At 43.4% G+C, this 16,705-nt stretch overlaps 1 protein-coding gene and 1 long non-coding RNA gene across 5 annotated transcripts in view; both read left to right on the top strand.

Annotated features, from left to right (window-relative positions):
• Nucleotides 1-16,631, top strand: part of SLAIN1 (SLAIN motif family member 1) — a 36,118-nt gene extending 19,487 nt beyond the window's left edge. For 2 of the 4 annotated variants that reach the window (XM_079972749.1, XM_079972748.1), the window contains exons 3-8: nt 1,157-1,306; nt 3,042-3,191; nt 4,856-5,203; nt 9,431-9,586; nt 11,691-12,003; nt 16,065-16,631. In XM_079972749.1, coding sequence (XP_079828875.1) covers nt 1,157-1,306; nt 3,042-3,191; nt 4,856-5,203; nt 9,431-9,586; nt 11,691-12,003; nt 16,065-16,140 — 1,193 coding nt within the window. In that variant the 3' untranslated portion in view covers nt 16,141-16,631. The remainder of the gene's footprint in view (nt 1-1,156; nt 1,307-3,041; nt 3,192-4,855; nt 5,204-9,430; nt 9,587-11,690; nt 12,004-16,064) is intronic. The other 2 variants (XM_079972750.1, XM_079972751.1) reach the window with 2 other exon arrangements.
• Nucleotides 1-16,705, top strand: part of LOC307214462 — a 240,621-nt gene that overhangs the window by 98,348 nt on the left and 125,568 nt on the right. The window lies entirely within an intron of this gene.

The following is a 16,705-nucleotide window of genomic DNA, read 5'->3' as shown; positions in this document are numbered from 1 at the left end:
TCTACTTTTAAGAAACCTATTCTGAATATCATTTTCTGTATATGTAAAAATTCCTTAAGCCTCGCCCTGGATGTGGCTGCGAGATTACTGAGGCTTTCTGATGTTGCATATTTGATAGATATGGGAGAGATGTCTACTTCAGAGTGTGCAGATATGCATTAAATATATTCATGCTTATGTAACTTGGAATTTCATGTTGTTAAAAGGAAGAAATATTTGTGTCTGATGGCTTAAAAGCTTATGAAGGGGATTAAGTTTGTTTTTAGCACTTGATGAGGGAGCCTGTACTTTACTGTGTGCCCTGTAGCTTAACTCTCAGTTCAGTTATGTCTCAATTAACCACACCCAGTAATATTTTGTACAAATAAATGTCATATGTATTATCTGTTACACCATATACTTAAAGGAAATCAAGACAATGACCCAGCTTTACTAATTCAATTTATTACTCTTCTTTCAACCAAGGTGCCAGGAAGGGCTACAACAATTTAAAATGCAATATTAAAGCAGTTTAATGAAATATTGAGTTAAAATCTGTTCTACAACAATACCTTGTCAAGATCCTAGAAACAAATACAGTGAGCTCAGCGTCTGTTCTGTAGCATTTACTATTTCAGTAAGGAAAAGAGCAGTTCCAATTTGTAATAAACTTAATTAATTGCGTGCCAATTTTGTCCATTTCTGGCTCTACTATGTACAATAACATGATTTTGTCCATTATCAAAATCTTTTCACAACCTCTTACTTTCTTTATATACAAACTTGCATTAGAATTTTTTAATGTTTGAAATACTTGAAATCTTGTCTCTTAAGCCTTGAGATAGCTGACATAATCAATAGTGCTGTGTACTGGGAAAGGCGAAAAGTTAGAAACATTGCACTCTAAATCTGTTTCTGGAGATTCACATCCTGTCTTTAATAACCTTTATTTATTTTGTCTTTGAACACCTGCTGTTTTCTCTCTCTCTCGTCTACTGCAGCTGAAACTGCAATCATATCTACACTTACCTGGGGCTAAGTTGTGTTTAATAGGACTTAGCTTCTGAGCAGATGTGTGTAGATTTGTGCTGTTAAGCTTTTTATGCCTAACTTCCTAATGGATAAGAGTCTGCTCCAAATATAACCTCATCTCTTCCTTTACCATGTCTGTTAACAGCTAGTCGATGGCGGAGTCTCTTCTCTACGTCTGTCTCCTTGGCTTTCCCCTATAGCCCTGTTGCAAGGCTCACTCCATATAGCAATGGCTTTAACACTCCTGCCTTCTCTAAAACCTTCACTAAAGCAATATTAACACCTGAAAGAACAGGTAATGCTTGCTTTCTTACTAACATAGCACTGTAATAAGGCCTAACTAGTTCCTGTTGACTTTGGTTCAGTGTTGAGATATGTAGCTTTGAGAGGCCAAACTAAACATGACGGGGGGAGCTATGGAATATACTTTTGCTGTCTTTCTTCTCTGTGCTCTATTGCATGAAACAGGGCTGCTGGCAATACTAAGAATGGAGAGGCGACCACTGAAGGTCGAGAGCAGGTTTTCCCAAACTTGGGTCTCCGGCAGTTTTTGGACAACAACTCCCATCATCCCCAGCAGTACCAGTGGTCAGGGATGATGGGGATTGTAGTTGCACAACAGCTGGAGACCCAAGTTTGGGAAACACTGGTCAAGAGCCTCTGGGAAAGGCCTCCGATTACTTGAGTTGGTCCTCCCTACTTACCCCTGATCTTGACTCAGATTTATGGAGCAACAGTGGTAGGTGGGTAGGAAGCCGCTATTTTGACATCCCTGCACTGCTCCACAGTGCCTCTTTGTTGGGGGAACCAAAATGGCTTGCAAATACCTTGGCTAGCCTATGCCACTGATGGGTTGGGACACCGGATAGCACTCTGCAACCTCTCCACCTACAGCCTGCCTTGATTCGAAGCAGCTTTTTGCCCATCCCAGCTCTGAATGCAGTCATTGGGGGACAGGTGGAAATACGGGGGGGCGGGGTGGAGAATATTGAAGTAAGGAAGGAGAGCGAAAGGATTTAGCTGCCTTCGTGCATGCACTGCTTTTCACATTCAGGAAAAAAATTACCCATTCATTCACAGTGTATGTGAATGAGGGGAACATGAGTATAAACTCATATGGTTGTCCCCATTGCATCTAGTTTGGTCCCACAGGACTAGGGCCAATGCCATGACCTAGACTTAAATTTCTGCTTCGTGGATACATTTCCTTTCATCCTCTTACTTTTGTCTTCATTTTGTTTCCCAAGGAACAGGAAAATTCTTAGTATTCCTTCCTCCCACCCCATCCACACAGGATGTGCCCTGGAGAACATGGACAGCTTCTGCTTCCATGTTACACTGAACAATGGGGTCCCCCCCCCACTATGCTGTTATTTAGAGTTATTGTGGTCTGCTCTAGCCCTTGGCCTGTGGAAACATCAGGCTGTGACAGTAGGGCCAGCAGATACACTACTAAGCAATGGCAATAATGTGGGTCTGGCCTGTGTATGTTTGGGGCCACCAGAAGGAGAGACATCAGTAAATTAAGGGTTGCAATTATGGGATGTACGAATATACTGATCTGTCTAGAAGAAAAAAAGAAAGCCAGACATTCTTAGGTTCTCTTCCTTCAGATGCTGCATTACAGATTTACCTACATAAGGGCTAAAAGCATTGGAAAAATAATAATCTGGGTCTTCCAGGAATTCCAAATTCACACCAGAATTTGCACTGAGACTTTTGTTTTTGTTTATTAATGTTTGAAATCGTACACTTGAGCCCACTAGTCTTCCCTCTGCTGTAGATTCATGCTGCAGAATTGCTTCTTTTCCATACCAACAGAAACACCAAAGTACAGTACCATTTTAAATAGACTTAAAGAACCTCACAATGTAAAAGTAAATAACGGAATGTAGCATCATGCCGGTTGATGAAGCCTGTTCTGTTTATATATGCAGTGCTGAATATATAAACTTGAAACGTTGCTTGAAAAGTAGATGCTTTTGCATGTCGCTTGAAGTTAAGGGGTTTGCTGTGTTGTTGTTCTACAGGTTGTGTTTCTAGAAGTTCCCCTCTCAGCCCCCAGTCATCCATAGACAGTGAACTGAGCACCTCAGAACTAGAAGACGATTCCATCTCCATGGGATATAAACTGCAAGACCTCACAGACGTCCAGATCATGGCTCGACTGCAAGAAGAGAGTAGGCCATTAACTGTCCTTCCTCTCCCTCTGCTCTGCCCCCCCCCCCCGCCACCACTTCTTTTAAAAGCTGCATGTTAATGCCTCAGGGAAAATACTTGATTGTAGGCATGTCTAAGCTATTGTATGCGATTTTTAAAAACAACAACAACACCATGTTGGTGTTTTGGTTTGGCTTTCAAGTTATTATACTTGAATGTTCCCCCTCCAAAAAAAATCCTGGTATGAATAAGTTTTAAATGTAGTTGAGTAATGTAATGTATCATGTTTAGTACTGTGAAGAAAAGGAGCCTAATTTTTTTATTATTTTTTTTTTGGAGGGGGAGCTAAATGGGCTATGGGGTAATTGTGTTCACAAAGAGAAAATCTTGTTTTCTTTGAAAGGCTCTGAAAGCGCTCGTCTGATCTGCGTCAAGGAGTTGTCATTCAGAATCCCATGCCGTATGGAGACACACGAAGGGGGTTAATTTGGCACAAGCTGTTAAAAATCTTAGAATTCAAAGCTTTCCTGTTTCCCCCTCAGAATTCACCAACTTTGCTCAAGGCTGTCTAGGTCTTCTGTGACATTAGGGCATGTAAGGGGGTGATGGTTACAGAGGGATCCTTCATACAATCCTATATCTGTAGAATTGGAAGGGACCTCAGGGGTCTTCTAGCCCAGCCCCCTCAATGCAGGAATCACACCTATACCCGTGTCTGTAAAGGCTTGCTGTGACATTACAGCAGATCAGCCAATGACATTAAGGAGGAGGCAGCAGAGCAATAAGGGGGGGGGAGTTTTCAAGGAGGTTGGAATAATAGAATTGTAGAGAGGAACCACAAGGGTCATTTAGTTAAACCCCCCGCAATGCAGGAATCTTTTTGCTTAAACTCACAACCTTGAGATTAAGAGTCCCATCCTCTATTGACTAACTAAGGTATCCTGCAGGCTTTAGATAGATAGAAGGTACAACGAGAATACCAGATCATCTGGAGAATTTCAAATGATGCTCTTTAGATTTATTTTCTGCAGCTTTTCACTATGACATAGTTTGCACATGGCTTTGAGTGAGCTGTTTGCAGAGAATAGATATGTATGCTCTTTGCAACCATCTGCACCAGCCGGCATGGCTAATGGGTAGGGAAGATAGAAGTTGTAGTCTAACACTTTGATGTCTGGAGATTCCCTGCTTCTGGAATATAGGATTTTCAGTGCAGGGAGTTCCATAGTCAGGGTGTCACAGCAGGGGAGCCTAGGAATGTCGGGTGTGTGAAGAATGTTTTTGGTCTATCCCTCATATTAATGCATTTCACAGGACTATGTTGAATTACGTTGTATCTTCACACAGAGCTAGTTCTTTGCTTAATCAGCCTTTCTGATGACCGCCTCTCTTCATAATGCACTTCACATATAGTGCTCTGCCTTCACTAAAAACTTCATATTCATTCCCCTCTTTGGAATAGGATGTGAAAATCAGTCTATGTCTAGTTGGTGTTCCGTAGTTTTCCTTCCCACTTGCATGCATTTACATTTTGACTTACGTTTTCATGCATCTTGTAGACATGGGAGTAAGTTGCAGAACCCATGCCTTCCATACGAAAACGGACTCTTGCAGAAGGGGTGATATTCATTACAAATGTTGACCATTTGGGGCTCTCACCTCGCCTTTTCCTTACACTTAACAGGTCTGAGACAAGATTATGCGTCTACTTCAGCATCTGTATCGAGAAACAGCTCCAGCGTCTCTCTCCATTCGAGCAAGAAAGGGACAAGCAGTGACCAGGAATTTGATCGCTACAGCCTTGAGGACGAAGAGGAAGAATTCGACCACCTGCCCCCTCCGCAGCCTCGGTTGACCCGCTGCTCCCCTTTCCAAAGAGGAATTCCCCATTCACAGACTTTTTCCAGTATACGGGACTGCAGGAGAAGCCCGACTTCCCCATATTTCCCCTCAAACAATTATCCGCAGCAACAGTGCTATTCTCCTCAAGCCCAAAATCCTCTTGAGCTACAACCAAACAGGATTAATGGAGGTAAAGTTGGCTGGCTGGCTGTTTTCTGATGTATGGATTTATTTTGCCCTTCTGGTGCCAAATCTTTAATTTTGAGGCAGGTTTCTTTTGGCCAAATTCTGGTATTCACTTCTCTAGGCAGTGCTGGAGGCTGGAAATACGAAGACCACAAACTGGTCTCTAATGCATGGTCCACTATTATGGGACACATGTCCCGAGTCATTATAGCTTAGAGGTGAAATGTTAAAGTGTAGATCCTCAGTGTCTGTTTGTCCCTGTCTCTGTCTCTCTTGCTGGTCACATCACTCACTGATTTAAACAGGGATGGAAAACCTGTGATCTTCCAGTTGTTTTGATACTACAGCTCTTATCATCCCAGTTGCTGAGGGGAGTTGGATTTCGTCAGCACCTGAAAGGCCAGAGCTTTACCATCCCTGTATAATAAATCACTTTTATTTTTCTTACTAGGGAAACAGTCAGCTAAACTTTCACAACACCATTATTAGAAGACAGGAGGATGTAGAGTCAAGATTAAGTCTGCCAGTTGGGCATCTTTGGTTTAGTTTATGAATCCCCTTTCAAAGAAACAGTACCGAATGCTATTCATAAAGATCTAAAATGTTTGTCTGTGTGTGTGTGTGTGTGTGTGTGTGTGTGTATAAATAATATGGCAGAGTCAGTGTGTGGTCTCCAGTATCCATTGCTTTCAATCAGTTTATTCTGAGTAGGACTTAGTTGTATGTCACCCATTAAGCAGTGCACACTGGAAACTGTCACAACGCAATCTTGCCTTCCTTAACACTGGTTGCCAAACAGAAGAGAATGCTTTCTGAAGTACAATAGTTTTTTTGTTAGCCAGTTGTTTTTCTTGCTTTTCAAAAAAATTTAACAAATCAACATCAAATTAATTCAAATTTAATACAGATTTAAAAGTTGACTTTCCACCTCGCTTCCATGACGCTTCCCATCCCTCCTTTACTTGCTGCTCAATGTAACGTACTTTTCCCAATTCCATTTCAGTACTTAAAATATTTTAGCATTTTATCATTCATATTTAATTCCCACCCCCTTTTTCATTTAACAGTTTTTTAACAGCTAGTGAAAATGGGGACAGTGTAGAGCCCTGATTACATATGGATGCAGTAGTGTAACATTCATCTAGTCGTAATCAAGAACCTGTTGGAAGACTTTGGGTATGATTCCTGAGAAGGGAAGGTTCAGTATCTTTCATTTGTGGATCCCCCCAAAGATGGCACATACCAGAATTCTGTTATATTGAATCTTAATGAATCCAGTAGGCTGGACAGGATGAAATTTTGAGTCTCCTCTGAGTGAGTTTTTAGAGGAAGTGCTGCTGTACAATCTCTGCCTGTGAACACACATCAGACTTTCTCATCTGCTTCATCAACACTTATGCAGTCTGGAGGCTAAGCACTGAACCAGCACCCCCACCCCCAATACAGTTTTACCTCTGCCATAAAGGGAGCAGGCAGGCTTAAGCCAGGTGCTATAGCTCCCCTCTGCAATCGGAGAATAATAATAATATACGCTTTGTAAGATTTCCTGTGATTATGGATGCAGGACTCTTTTTTTTGAACACCCTAAAGCGCTAAGTAAACGTTAAACATTATTCTTATTTCTCAATCATTTTACATTAATTATACAGGCTGAATATCTAGCTGTAGAAACAGGTCCCTGAACCTATATTATTAATTAGAAGTTAATAGCTATGTAAAATAAGCATGAATAATAAATACATCATAAGTGATCACAGTGATCAGTGCCCAGAAGCTGTTTAAATATGTTGCAAACGTAGTCCTAAGAAAATAAGTTTCTCTCCCTTTTCTATCTGATCATCTGTCATGGAGTTTTGCTGTTCTTTTTGTCATTATATCCCACATTAATCTAGCACAGTGGCATCATTCTGGAAGCAGTTTTTCCTGTCCCCTTACCCTGATTCTCTCTCTCTCTTTTTCTTATCCCACCTGTTTCCTTCCATAAGAACTTAGGAAGACATCTGTTAAATTGGACTGTATATTCATTTGGTCCAGCATTCTGCTCTCAGTGGTTGGTGTCAGGCCAAAGCATTTCGCTGCCTGAATTGGCCCCCTCCAGGTGCAGCATCATTCAGATACCAGTCCCTGCCTTCAACTGTTTCCTTCCACAACATTCATGGTGCTGCCTGAAGCAGATGGCTTCACCTGGATTCACCACAGGACCATCCCTTCTAGAAATGGACGAACAAGACATGGAGGCAGTTTTTTGTTCCCCTCCAGCATCTAATACTCTGTGGTATACTGCCTCTAGCATGGACGCTTTACTTAGCTTATCATGGCTTCCCTTTACTTCATCATCTTCCTTCTCACCCCATTGGTGATCTTGAATAACGCATGCTAATGCCTTTGCACTTCACTAATTGTCACTGCGACTGGTGTCAACTGTAGCAAACATCTCTATGGAAAGTTAACATATTGGGTTGCTTCCAGTGCTGCACAAGCAGTGTTCTCTGCAAGCAGTGAGGTTTCCCACTCCTTCCCTCTCCCTGGACACCCTCCAGATCTACTCTTGAGGTTTCCCCCAAACCGCGGGAAAAGATTCTGAGGGTGTGCAGGAGGCTGAATCAGGGAGAAGAGGAGAAGGAAGTTCCATTATGTAAGTGGAAGTCTTGTCACAAAGCAGCATATTGGGTTCAAGCAGCCATGCGTAAACTAGTTACTATTGTTCTCAGTGTGCAGTTTTGCATTCTTGGCAAATAGCTTCTGGCAGGGCTGTAACACAAGCGCACGCAGTTAAATCTAGCTGCAGTATGACAAATAGAAGAAGAAAAGAGTTTGGATTTGATATCCCGCTTTATCACTACCCGAAGGAGTCTCAAAGCGGCTGACATTCTCCTTTCCCTTCCTCCCCCACAACAAACACTCTGTGAGGTGAGTGGGGCTGAGACACTTCAGAGAAGTGTGACTAGCCCACGGTCACCCAGCAGCTGCATGTGGAGGAGCGGGGAATCGAACCCAGTTCCCCAGATAACGAGTCCACCACTCTTAACCACTACACCACACTGGGCAGGAAGTGGGCATTTCATAGAATCATAGAGTTTGATGGGACCTCAAGGGTCTTATAGTCCAATCCCCTGCAATGCTAGAATCACAAAGGCAGGAGAAGGAGAAGCCCCCTCCCCCCACCCCCAGTGTGGCTGGTTTGAATGTCATGTACATACTACGTTGCCTTTGACTTGCGAAACTGAATATGGCCCACCAAGCCAAGTTTGGTGACCTACCCTGTGTGATGGCTCAACAAACCTCATGTTCTGTTGGTTGGCTGGGGCTGGAACAACAGAATGGTTGTGTAGGCCATGTCCATGGCTGGTGGCTGCATCTGACTTGGGGAGGTCCTATGTTGTGTTAGGCAGATTTATGGTCTTAAGTTTCCAAAGTTAAGATAACTAGGTACCTTCAGCTTTTCAGTATCAAAATATTTTTGCCCTGACTTAATTTCTTGCAGCTCTTAAGACGGCAGATCTACAGATATCAGATACTGGGAACAAAGAGTCGGAGCGGCTGTTGCCTTTAATACCTTACTTAGCCAGCAAGTTAACTTCTGGGAAGTTAACAACAACAACAACAATTTATTATTTATACCCCACCCATCTGGCTGGGTTTCCCCAGCCACTCTGGGCAGCTTCCAACAAAATATTAAAATACAGTGGACGCTCGGGTTGTGAACGTGATCCAAGCGGGATGCACGTTCGCAACATGCAGTGGCATGTCTGCGCACACGCGGGTTGCGATTCGGCGCTTCTGTGCATGTGCAAAGCACTATTTAGCACTTCTGCACATGTGCGACTGCCGAAACCCAGAAGTAACCCGTTCCGGTACTTCTGGGTTTCAGTCGGTCCATAACCCAAAAAAACTCAACCAGAAGCGTCTGTAACCCAAGGTATGACTGTACAGTAGTCCAAACATTAAAAGCTTCCATAAACTCTAGCATCATACCAGGCTGTGGAAGACCTGGAATATTAGGTGGTGGTGGTATCATAGCTCCTCCTGCAGGTGGCACAGAGAATGGAATAGGTAGAATTTTGCCTTGCTGAAATGCAGCCATTGTTGCCATTGCTGAGGACAGAATGTCACATAAAGTTCTCCTTGGGCCCAGTCAAGGAGAGTTTCTTTTTATGTTATGAGACATGGGTGAGAGGCGACTTGACCACAAGCAGTTCCTAATGGTGACGATGATTTGCCTTTGTTGCAGACAAGCTCCGAAGGAGCATGCCAAACTTGGCTCGGATGCCCAGCACCCCAACCCTAAGTACCAATGTTGGCCCTGCCATCACTGTGAGGAACAGCCTAAGCTTTGATTCTAATCTGCATGGAGCTGGTAACGGGATATCAAGAATACAGTCCTGCAGTAAGTGTGAAATTTTTATATTTCATTGTGGGATGGGAAGCTGTCAGGGTACAGCACTTTACAGTGGTACCTCAGGTTACAGACACTTCAGGTTACAGACTCCACTAACCCAGAAATAGTACCTTCAGGATAAGAATAGAAATCGCGTGGTGGCGGCGCAGCAGCAGCAGGAGGCCCCATTAGCTAATGTGGTACCTCAGGTTAAGAACAGTTTCAGATTATGAACAGACCTCCAGAACAAATTAAGTACTTAACCCGAGGTACCACTGTATTTTAAATCACGAGTATTCTGGGATGAATCATGGGCAGTGGTCCTTTAATACCAGACATGTCTGGCTTTTCTTAGCATGCGTTTGTGTATAGCTTAGAAAAGCTGTAGCCATTTTAATGGGGTTTTCCCCCTTCCTAAAGGGTCAAAATTGTTTGTGTGCTTAAAAAAACCATTTTACACATTCAACAGGAACAAGTTACTAAGCTTTATAAAGGATTGGGGGTGGCGAGGTTCAAGTGTGGTTTTGTTTAACATACAAGGAATGTATATATTAGTCCAAACCGATTAGTCTGTTAAAATGTTCTGGCACAAAATTCTTCTTTGTGGCACTGAAAGAGAAAAAAATCAATATATATAGAGGGCAAATGTGGTTTGGTGCTTTTTTGCCCCTTTCTTGGTTTTTTAAAGGTAACTGAACGCTGTGTAGTTTAGGGTCTCACTTTTTTGTCACTCTTCCTCTGCCTTTTGGAAGGTGACTTTCAAACAGCTTCCCCTCAGCCAAACAACCAAACAAGGTAGTTCAAGGTCTTGAAGCTGCCGTATGATTTTTCCGTCAACTTGGTGCAATAAAACAGCAGCTGATGCCACCAGAGAGCAGAATTGCATAATGTCTTGGGTGCTTTAGCGATGATTCCTAGTGACAATTCGTACCAAGCCAAATTTAGATTGTGCTGCTAAATCTGTACTGTCACTTTTTAGCTGTGAAACATGAAGCTGAGGGGATGTGGTTTTTTGAAGTAACAGATACTGAGTAGCAGTGTTCTACCTTGACAATATTTTTGAAGGGTGTCAGATATTTACATCAGTCTGGCTTAAAATTCTAGCTGAGTAAGAATTTGACTTGCTGGAACTGGCCAGAAGGAATTCAGAATTCTTTAGGGGACCAGTGTTAGGATTAAGATAGATGTACAGAACTGATGTGGACCGGTTTTCAACAGTTGCTTCCCCTGGGAATTGCAGCAAAGGCAGTGCAGTGCTTTGCGGTACCTTAAAAGTCTAACACAATATTTTGCGGCATAATTTTCCATGGACTTGAGTTCACTTTGAGAGATGCATGAAGTGAGTTGTAGTTCTGCAAGGTACACAAGGGATCTGAAGCACTTTCGCCAAGCTACAGTTCCCAGGGTTTTCTAGGGGATAGGCACCCATGGCTCCTACTGAAGTAGAAAGAAATGGTTCTGAATTCATGTACTGTAGTACAATACAGTGGTACCTCGGGTTAAGTACTTAATTCGTTCCGGAGGTCCGTTCTTAACCTGAAACTGTTCTTAACCTGAGGTACCACTTTAGCTAATGGGGCCTCCCTCTGCTTCTGTGCCACCGGAGCACGATTTCTGTTCTCATCCTGAAGCAAAGTTCTTAACCCGAGGTAATATTTCTGGGTTCGCGGAGTCTGTAACCTGAAGCGTATGTAACCCGAGGTACCACTGTACTTTTATTGGTGCACGTTGAAGTCTGCGTGACATAAGTGTTATATAAAATAAAACGAAATGACAGGGAAAACTTGGCATATAACCTAGTAATTGGCTATCTGCAATCTCTTGGCCTATCCTGCTCTACTGGAGGTTTGTGAGGGCGAAATGCTGCTCTGAGCAAAACACAGCAAGGAAATATTAACAACATACATGGAACAAAGCCTTGTCTCTTTCTAGGTTACTGCAGCCTGAAGCCATCTTTTGGGCTGGCTTTATTGTCTTACGTACTTGACCTATAAATGCATTTGACGAGTCTAGGGTTGCCTTCAGGAGTGTGTGGATTTCTGTGGCACACAGACCGGTAAACCCTTGGGTTTTTTGTTGTATTTATTTATTTATTTGCACTCCCTTTCTCTAGTTCCTTCTCCAGGGCAACTTCAACACAGAGTTCACAGTGTGGGACACTTTCCAATATCGGTTCGGCAGCCTCTCAAAGCCACAGCCTATGTCAGCCCAACCATTCAAGGGAGCAGCAGCAGCAGCAGCGGTGGTGGTGGTGGTGGTGGTGTTCCGTTGTCCGGCAACTTACAGCTACACTCCAACACAGGCATCCCGATGCCAAACAAGAGTGCAAACGCCAGCATTGCAGCTCGCAGTGGCCTCCCAAGGCCTTCCCTGGCTATAGGGGGGAGCAGCATACCCAGGAGCAAAATTGCACAGCCAATCCGAAGGTAGGAGTTGACTTGCTAAAGGGAAAAATTGGAGTGTATTTATGCAGCAACTGGAGAACTGGTTGAGCGATTAGACCTCTCCGGAGAGCTGTAAGGCTGTCAGGAGGGGGCTGGGCGTCTATTGAATGAGAATTTTCAGCCCTGGAATAGCTAGGATTCTCTGGGAGAGTCATGAGAGCTAAACTGGTATCAAATGGATATAGGTTGAGCAGTGAAGATTTGAATATAATGCCTTAGCTTAACAAGTCTGTTGTAGATCAATACTTTTTCTTGAAGTTATAGCCAACTCTGATACGGGGGACGGAGGGTGATTAAAGAAAAGCAAGTTGCAACTTACTTCTGAGTAAACATGCATAGGGTTGTCTTTAAAGGTAAAGGGACCCCTGACTGTTAGGTCCAGTTGTGACCGACTCTAGGGTTGCAGCACTCATCTCGCTTTATTGGCCAATACAGCTTCCGGGTCATGTGGCCAGCATGACTAAGCCGTTTCTGGCGAACCAGAGCAGAGCACGGAAACGCCATTTACCTTCCTGCCGGAGTGGTACCTATTTATCTACTTGCACTTTAACGTGCTTTCAAACTGCTAGGTTGGCAGGAGCAGGGACCAAGCAATGGGAGCTCACCCCGTCACGGGGATTCGAACCGCCGACCTTCCGATCGGCAAGTCCTAGGCTCTGTAGTTTAACCCACAGTGCCACCCGTGTCCCTTTTAGGGCTGCCTTTATGGACTACCTAAAAAGGATGCACTTGGCCACCACCTGAGCCCATAAAGAAGCCTCATATGACCACTTTTTCTAGGGCTGAGTATAGACTTTAGTTTAGAGGAGTCACTCCCCACAAATTTAGCTGTTGTTGGAAACCTCAGCAAAGGAGAATGCCCTTGTGCTCAGGTCCCACCTGTGTGTTTCCCCGCAGGTATTTGGTTGGCCCATGTGAGAACAGGATGTTGTAGTCTTTAAATAAGCACCTGCCGCGGGCAAAAAAGGAGTGAGAAATTGCCTTTAATAATATGCAAGAAGTCCCTTTCATGCAACACTTTCTATATCCTTCAGAAATAAATTACGCTGTGCCATGTGTAATTTTTGAGGGAAATAGACTTTTTCTCTCTTTTTTTTTTTTTTGCTGCCTGACTGCAGCTGAACCAACTGGAGATAAGATTTTGAGAGTTGCCCAAACAAAGCTGCAGTTGACTTGGAGAGTCAGGCCTACTCTTCTTCTGCTCTTCTGCGGGGTTGATCAGCAGACTTTCCCAAGAAGAATAAGAAAAGTGCTTTCCAACTCCCTCCTTTTAAGAATATTTTAAAGCAAAAGGAAGCCAGCGATCGTATAAATGTAGCCTGCGACCCACTAAACAGAATGCTGCCTGCTAAAAGGTAAAGGGACCCCTGACCATTAGGTCCAGTTGTGGCTGACTCTGGGGTTGCGGCGCTCATCTCGCTTTATTGGCCAAGGGAGCCGGCGTACAGCTTCCGGGTCATGTGACCAGCATGACTAAGCCGCTTCTGGCGAACCAGAGCAGTGCACGGAAACACCGTTTACCTTCCCGCCAGAGTGGTACCTATTTATCTACTTGCACTTTGACGTGCTTTCGAACTGCTAGGTTGGCAAGAGCAGGGACCAAGCAACAGGAGCTCAATGCTGCCTGCTAGCGAGCAGCAAATAGAGGAGATCACTCAACCCCTAGCAGAGCCCGTAGCATTGGAGAGGAGGCATAGTTCATCAGTAGGACATGTGCTTAGCATGCAGAAGGCCCAGGGCCAATTTCAGGCATCTCCAACTGAAAGTAGCATGTGATGCGAAATACCCTGATGAGACAGACGATGCTTGGGTAGGTAGACTAATGGTCTGACTCGGTAGAAGGGGGCATCACCCTGTGTTCCTGTGGCTGATGAGCTGTGCCTGGTTTTGTAGGTCACAAGTTGTGCAGACCAGCTATGTTTTGTTTTTTTCTAACGGAGCAGCTGGAACACTGTCAACTACTGCAGTGCGATATTTCCTTGGGGAGAACCCTGATTAAGTTATCCCGTTTCGTTAAGCCAAGAGCCATTTAACAAATCGACATCCACTTTAATTGTGTTGATAATTTGATAATGAAGTGTTACTAAATGTTAGATATCTGTAATTAAAGGTAGCAACCCAAGGGCTAAGTTCTGGCGCACCGCTGGGCAGCTTAAAAATACCTTTGGCTTCAGTAGGATTTGAGCAACTTAACTGTGTGCATGGATTGCTGCTAAGGTGGTTCAACACTGGGTCAGGGAGAACTTACCTGCATCGTTCTTGAAATAGTAGCATGTGGGAGATGCAGGGGAGCCTTCTATAATTGGCAGTAAAGTATATTAACCTGTACCTCTTACCTTGGACAGTCTATCCAAAAACACTGTCTGGAAATCTGCAAAATCATTGGCACACAGATGCTGAATCTACCACAGAGCTACCATGTCTCCCAAAATTACTGAAAAAAGGGCAGGGAAGGTGGATTCGAAGCTCACTCATATTTTGGAAGGAACTCTGCATGTTTACAGCTGTTGAGAAAATGGTCTCTTAGCAGTACCTCACAAATTATGGCTGCGCACATGCCATACATTTAAAGCACATGACTGCCCCTAAAGAATTGTAGAAGCTATAGTTTAAGGGTGCTGGGAAACTACATTTCCCAGGATTCTTTGAGAGAAGCCGTGTGCTTCAAATGCATGGTATGTACATGGAGCATGTTTTTAGCATGTACCACATGGTAAAATGGTTACGTGAGGAAGACTTAATACATAATCTGGAAGACGTGTACCTTCATCATGGATCTTGTGATTCAGCCAACCTCCCAGCTCTGTTAATACTTTTTTAAAAAAAATTGAACTGTAGACCAAACTGAGTGTTTTTAGTGCCTCTGTGTTGCCATTTGTTAACCTTTTGAATCACTAATTTTGCACTGTATATTTCATCACTTGTGATGCATGGTTGACATGTATGGTCAGGATTTTCTGGGCCCACTGCACTGTATGTGGATGAAGCCCACTGACACAGCCTTGCATAAAATTTACATGTGTCTTGTTGTATTTGAAAAACCTACTTGTCCCATCTTTGAGGGACTATCTTATCTGAGAGTGATGGTTCATTTTTAAAAATGAAAAGAAGGCTAAAGCCTCTTTCCAAACTCTGTAGGGATGACAGACAGATACTGTGTGTTGCCTTCTCTTAAGCTATAATTTAATACCTCTGTTCCTCTGAAGTGGCCCCTGAAATCTACCACTAGCAGCCTAGGCATTTTTTCATGTCGGGGTGGGGTGGGGGAGCGCTGAGGAGAAATGAGTTTCAACAAGGTGTAGACTAGTGGTCCTTCCTCAGTTGGCAGTTTAGTCCAGGGGTCAGCAACCTTTTTAAGCTGTGAAAAAGTCCACCATCCCTCAGACCATGTGGTGGGATGGACTATATTTTGGACAAAAATAATGAACCAATTCCTATGCCCCACAAATAACCCAGAGATGCATTTTAAATAAAAGGACAATTTCTACTCATGTAAAAACACGTTGATTCCCGGACCATCTGTGGGCTGGATTGAGAAGGCGATTGGGCCGCATCCGGCCCACGGGCCTTAGATTGCCTACCCCTGGTTTAGTCCATGGGGAAAATAGAAGAGAAATTCTGAATTCTTTATTAGTGTTTCTTGAATCTGTCATTTTAGATATTAGGAGTCATAACATCTTCCTATCTTGATTCTTGATATCCTTCCCTACACAACGAAGATAACTGGCGCTGCCTACACACTGCACCTTTAAAGTACATTCTTTCCCTCGAAGAATTCTGGGCACTGTAGTTTACTGCTTTCAGAGTTAAAATTGCCAGCAATCCTACAGTGCCCAAACTTCTTTGAGTGGGGAAAATGTGCTTTGAAGCTATAGCCTCAGCTGCTTTCCTCACAGTCACGCAGTCAAAAGGCTCTCTTGACCCCATCTTTTGCATTGTGAAAGGCAACAGATGCATCGACAAAGTAGTTTCTTCTCTGTAATGTGTGTTGTCACTCTTTTCCCCAGTGCTTACCCTGAACTATGGTTTGTTTCTTGAAACAGTTTTCTCCAGCCGCCAAAACCTCTTTCTTCGCTTAGTACTCTACGGGACGGCAACTGGAGGGATGGCTGCTATTGACAATGGGTCGAGCCGAAATTCAGATTCTCCTACCCAGCTGGCTGGGTAAATATAACTGTGAGAGGCTGGATGAATAACACAGGGCTGTTTCTTACTCTTCTGTCATTGTCGTTGGTCACTAAACATATTACACTTAGTTGTTTGCTCAGAAAAACAAACAAACAGCAGTGTTGTCAAATTAACGTTGCAGCATTATGGTTTAGGTTTTTAAAAACACATGCATAAAGTATCCCACTGGGGGGAGCCAAAATGTGACTTCTGGGTGCTTTGCCATAACAGTGTTCAGATCTCTGATTTGTGTATTACTTTTTGTTGCTTTAACGAGTTCCCTTGCAAATTGACAAAATAGATCCATATCCTTACCTGCTTCTTCTTTTGTAGCCTTTCCAAGGGAGTGTATTTTTGCACACCCACACCCACATTTTGCTTGAATCATAGAGTATCAAAGCATTTTGTGTGTGCCATAAATCTATACCCCCCCACCACTTTTTAATAGTAAGGTACTGTTATGTTCAAGATGTTTCTAACCATGCCAATCTCCCCAAATCCAGCTACAGCTATCCAC

Source organism: Podarcis cretensis (assembly GCF_951804945.1).
Source record: "Podarcis cretensis genome assembly, chromosome: 4".
Taxonomy (NCBI): domain Eukaryota; kingdom Metazoa; phylum Chordata; class Lepidosauria; order Squamata; family Lacertidae; genus Podarcis; species Podarcis cretensis.
The sequence above is the reverse complement of the archived record's forward strand: the minus strand, read 5'-3'. Positions and strand labels throughout refer to the sequence as shown.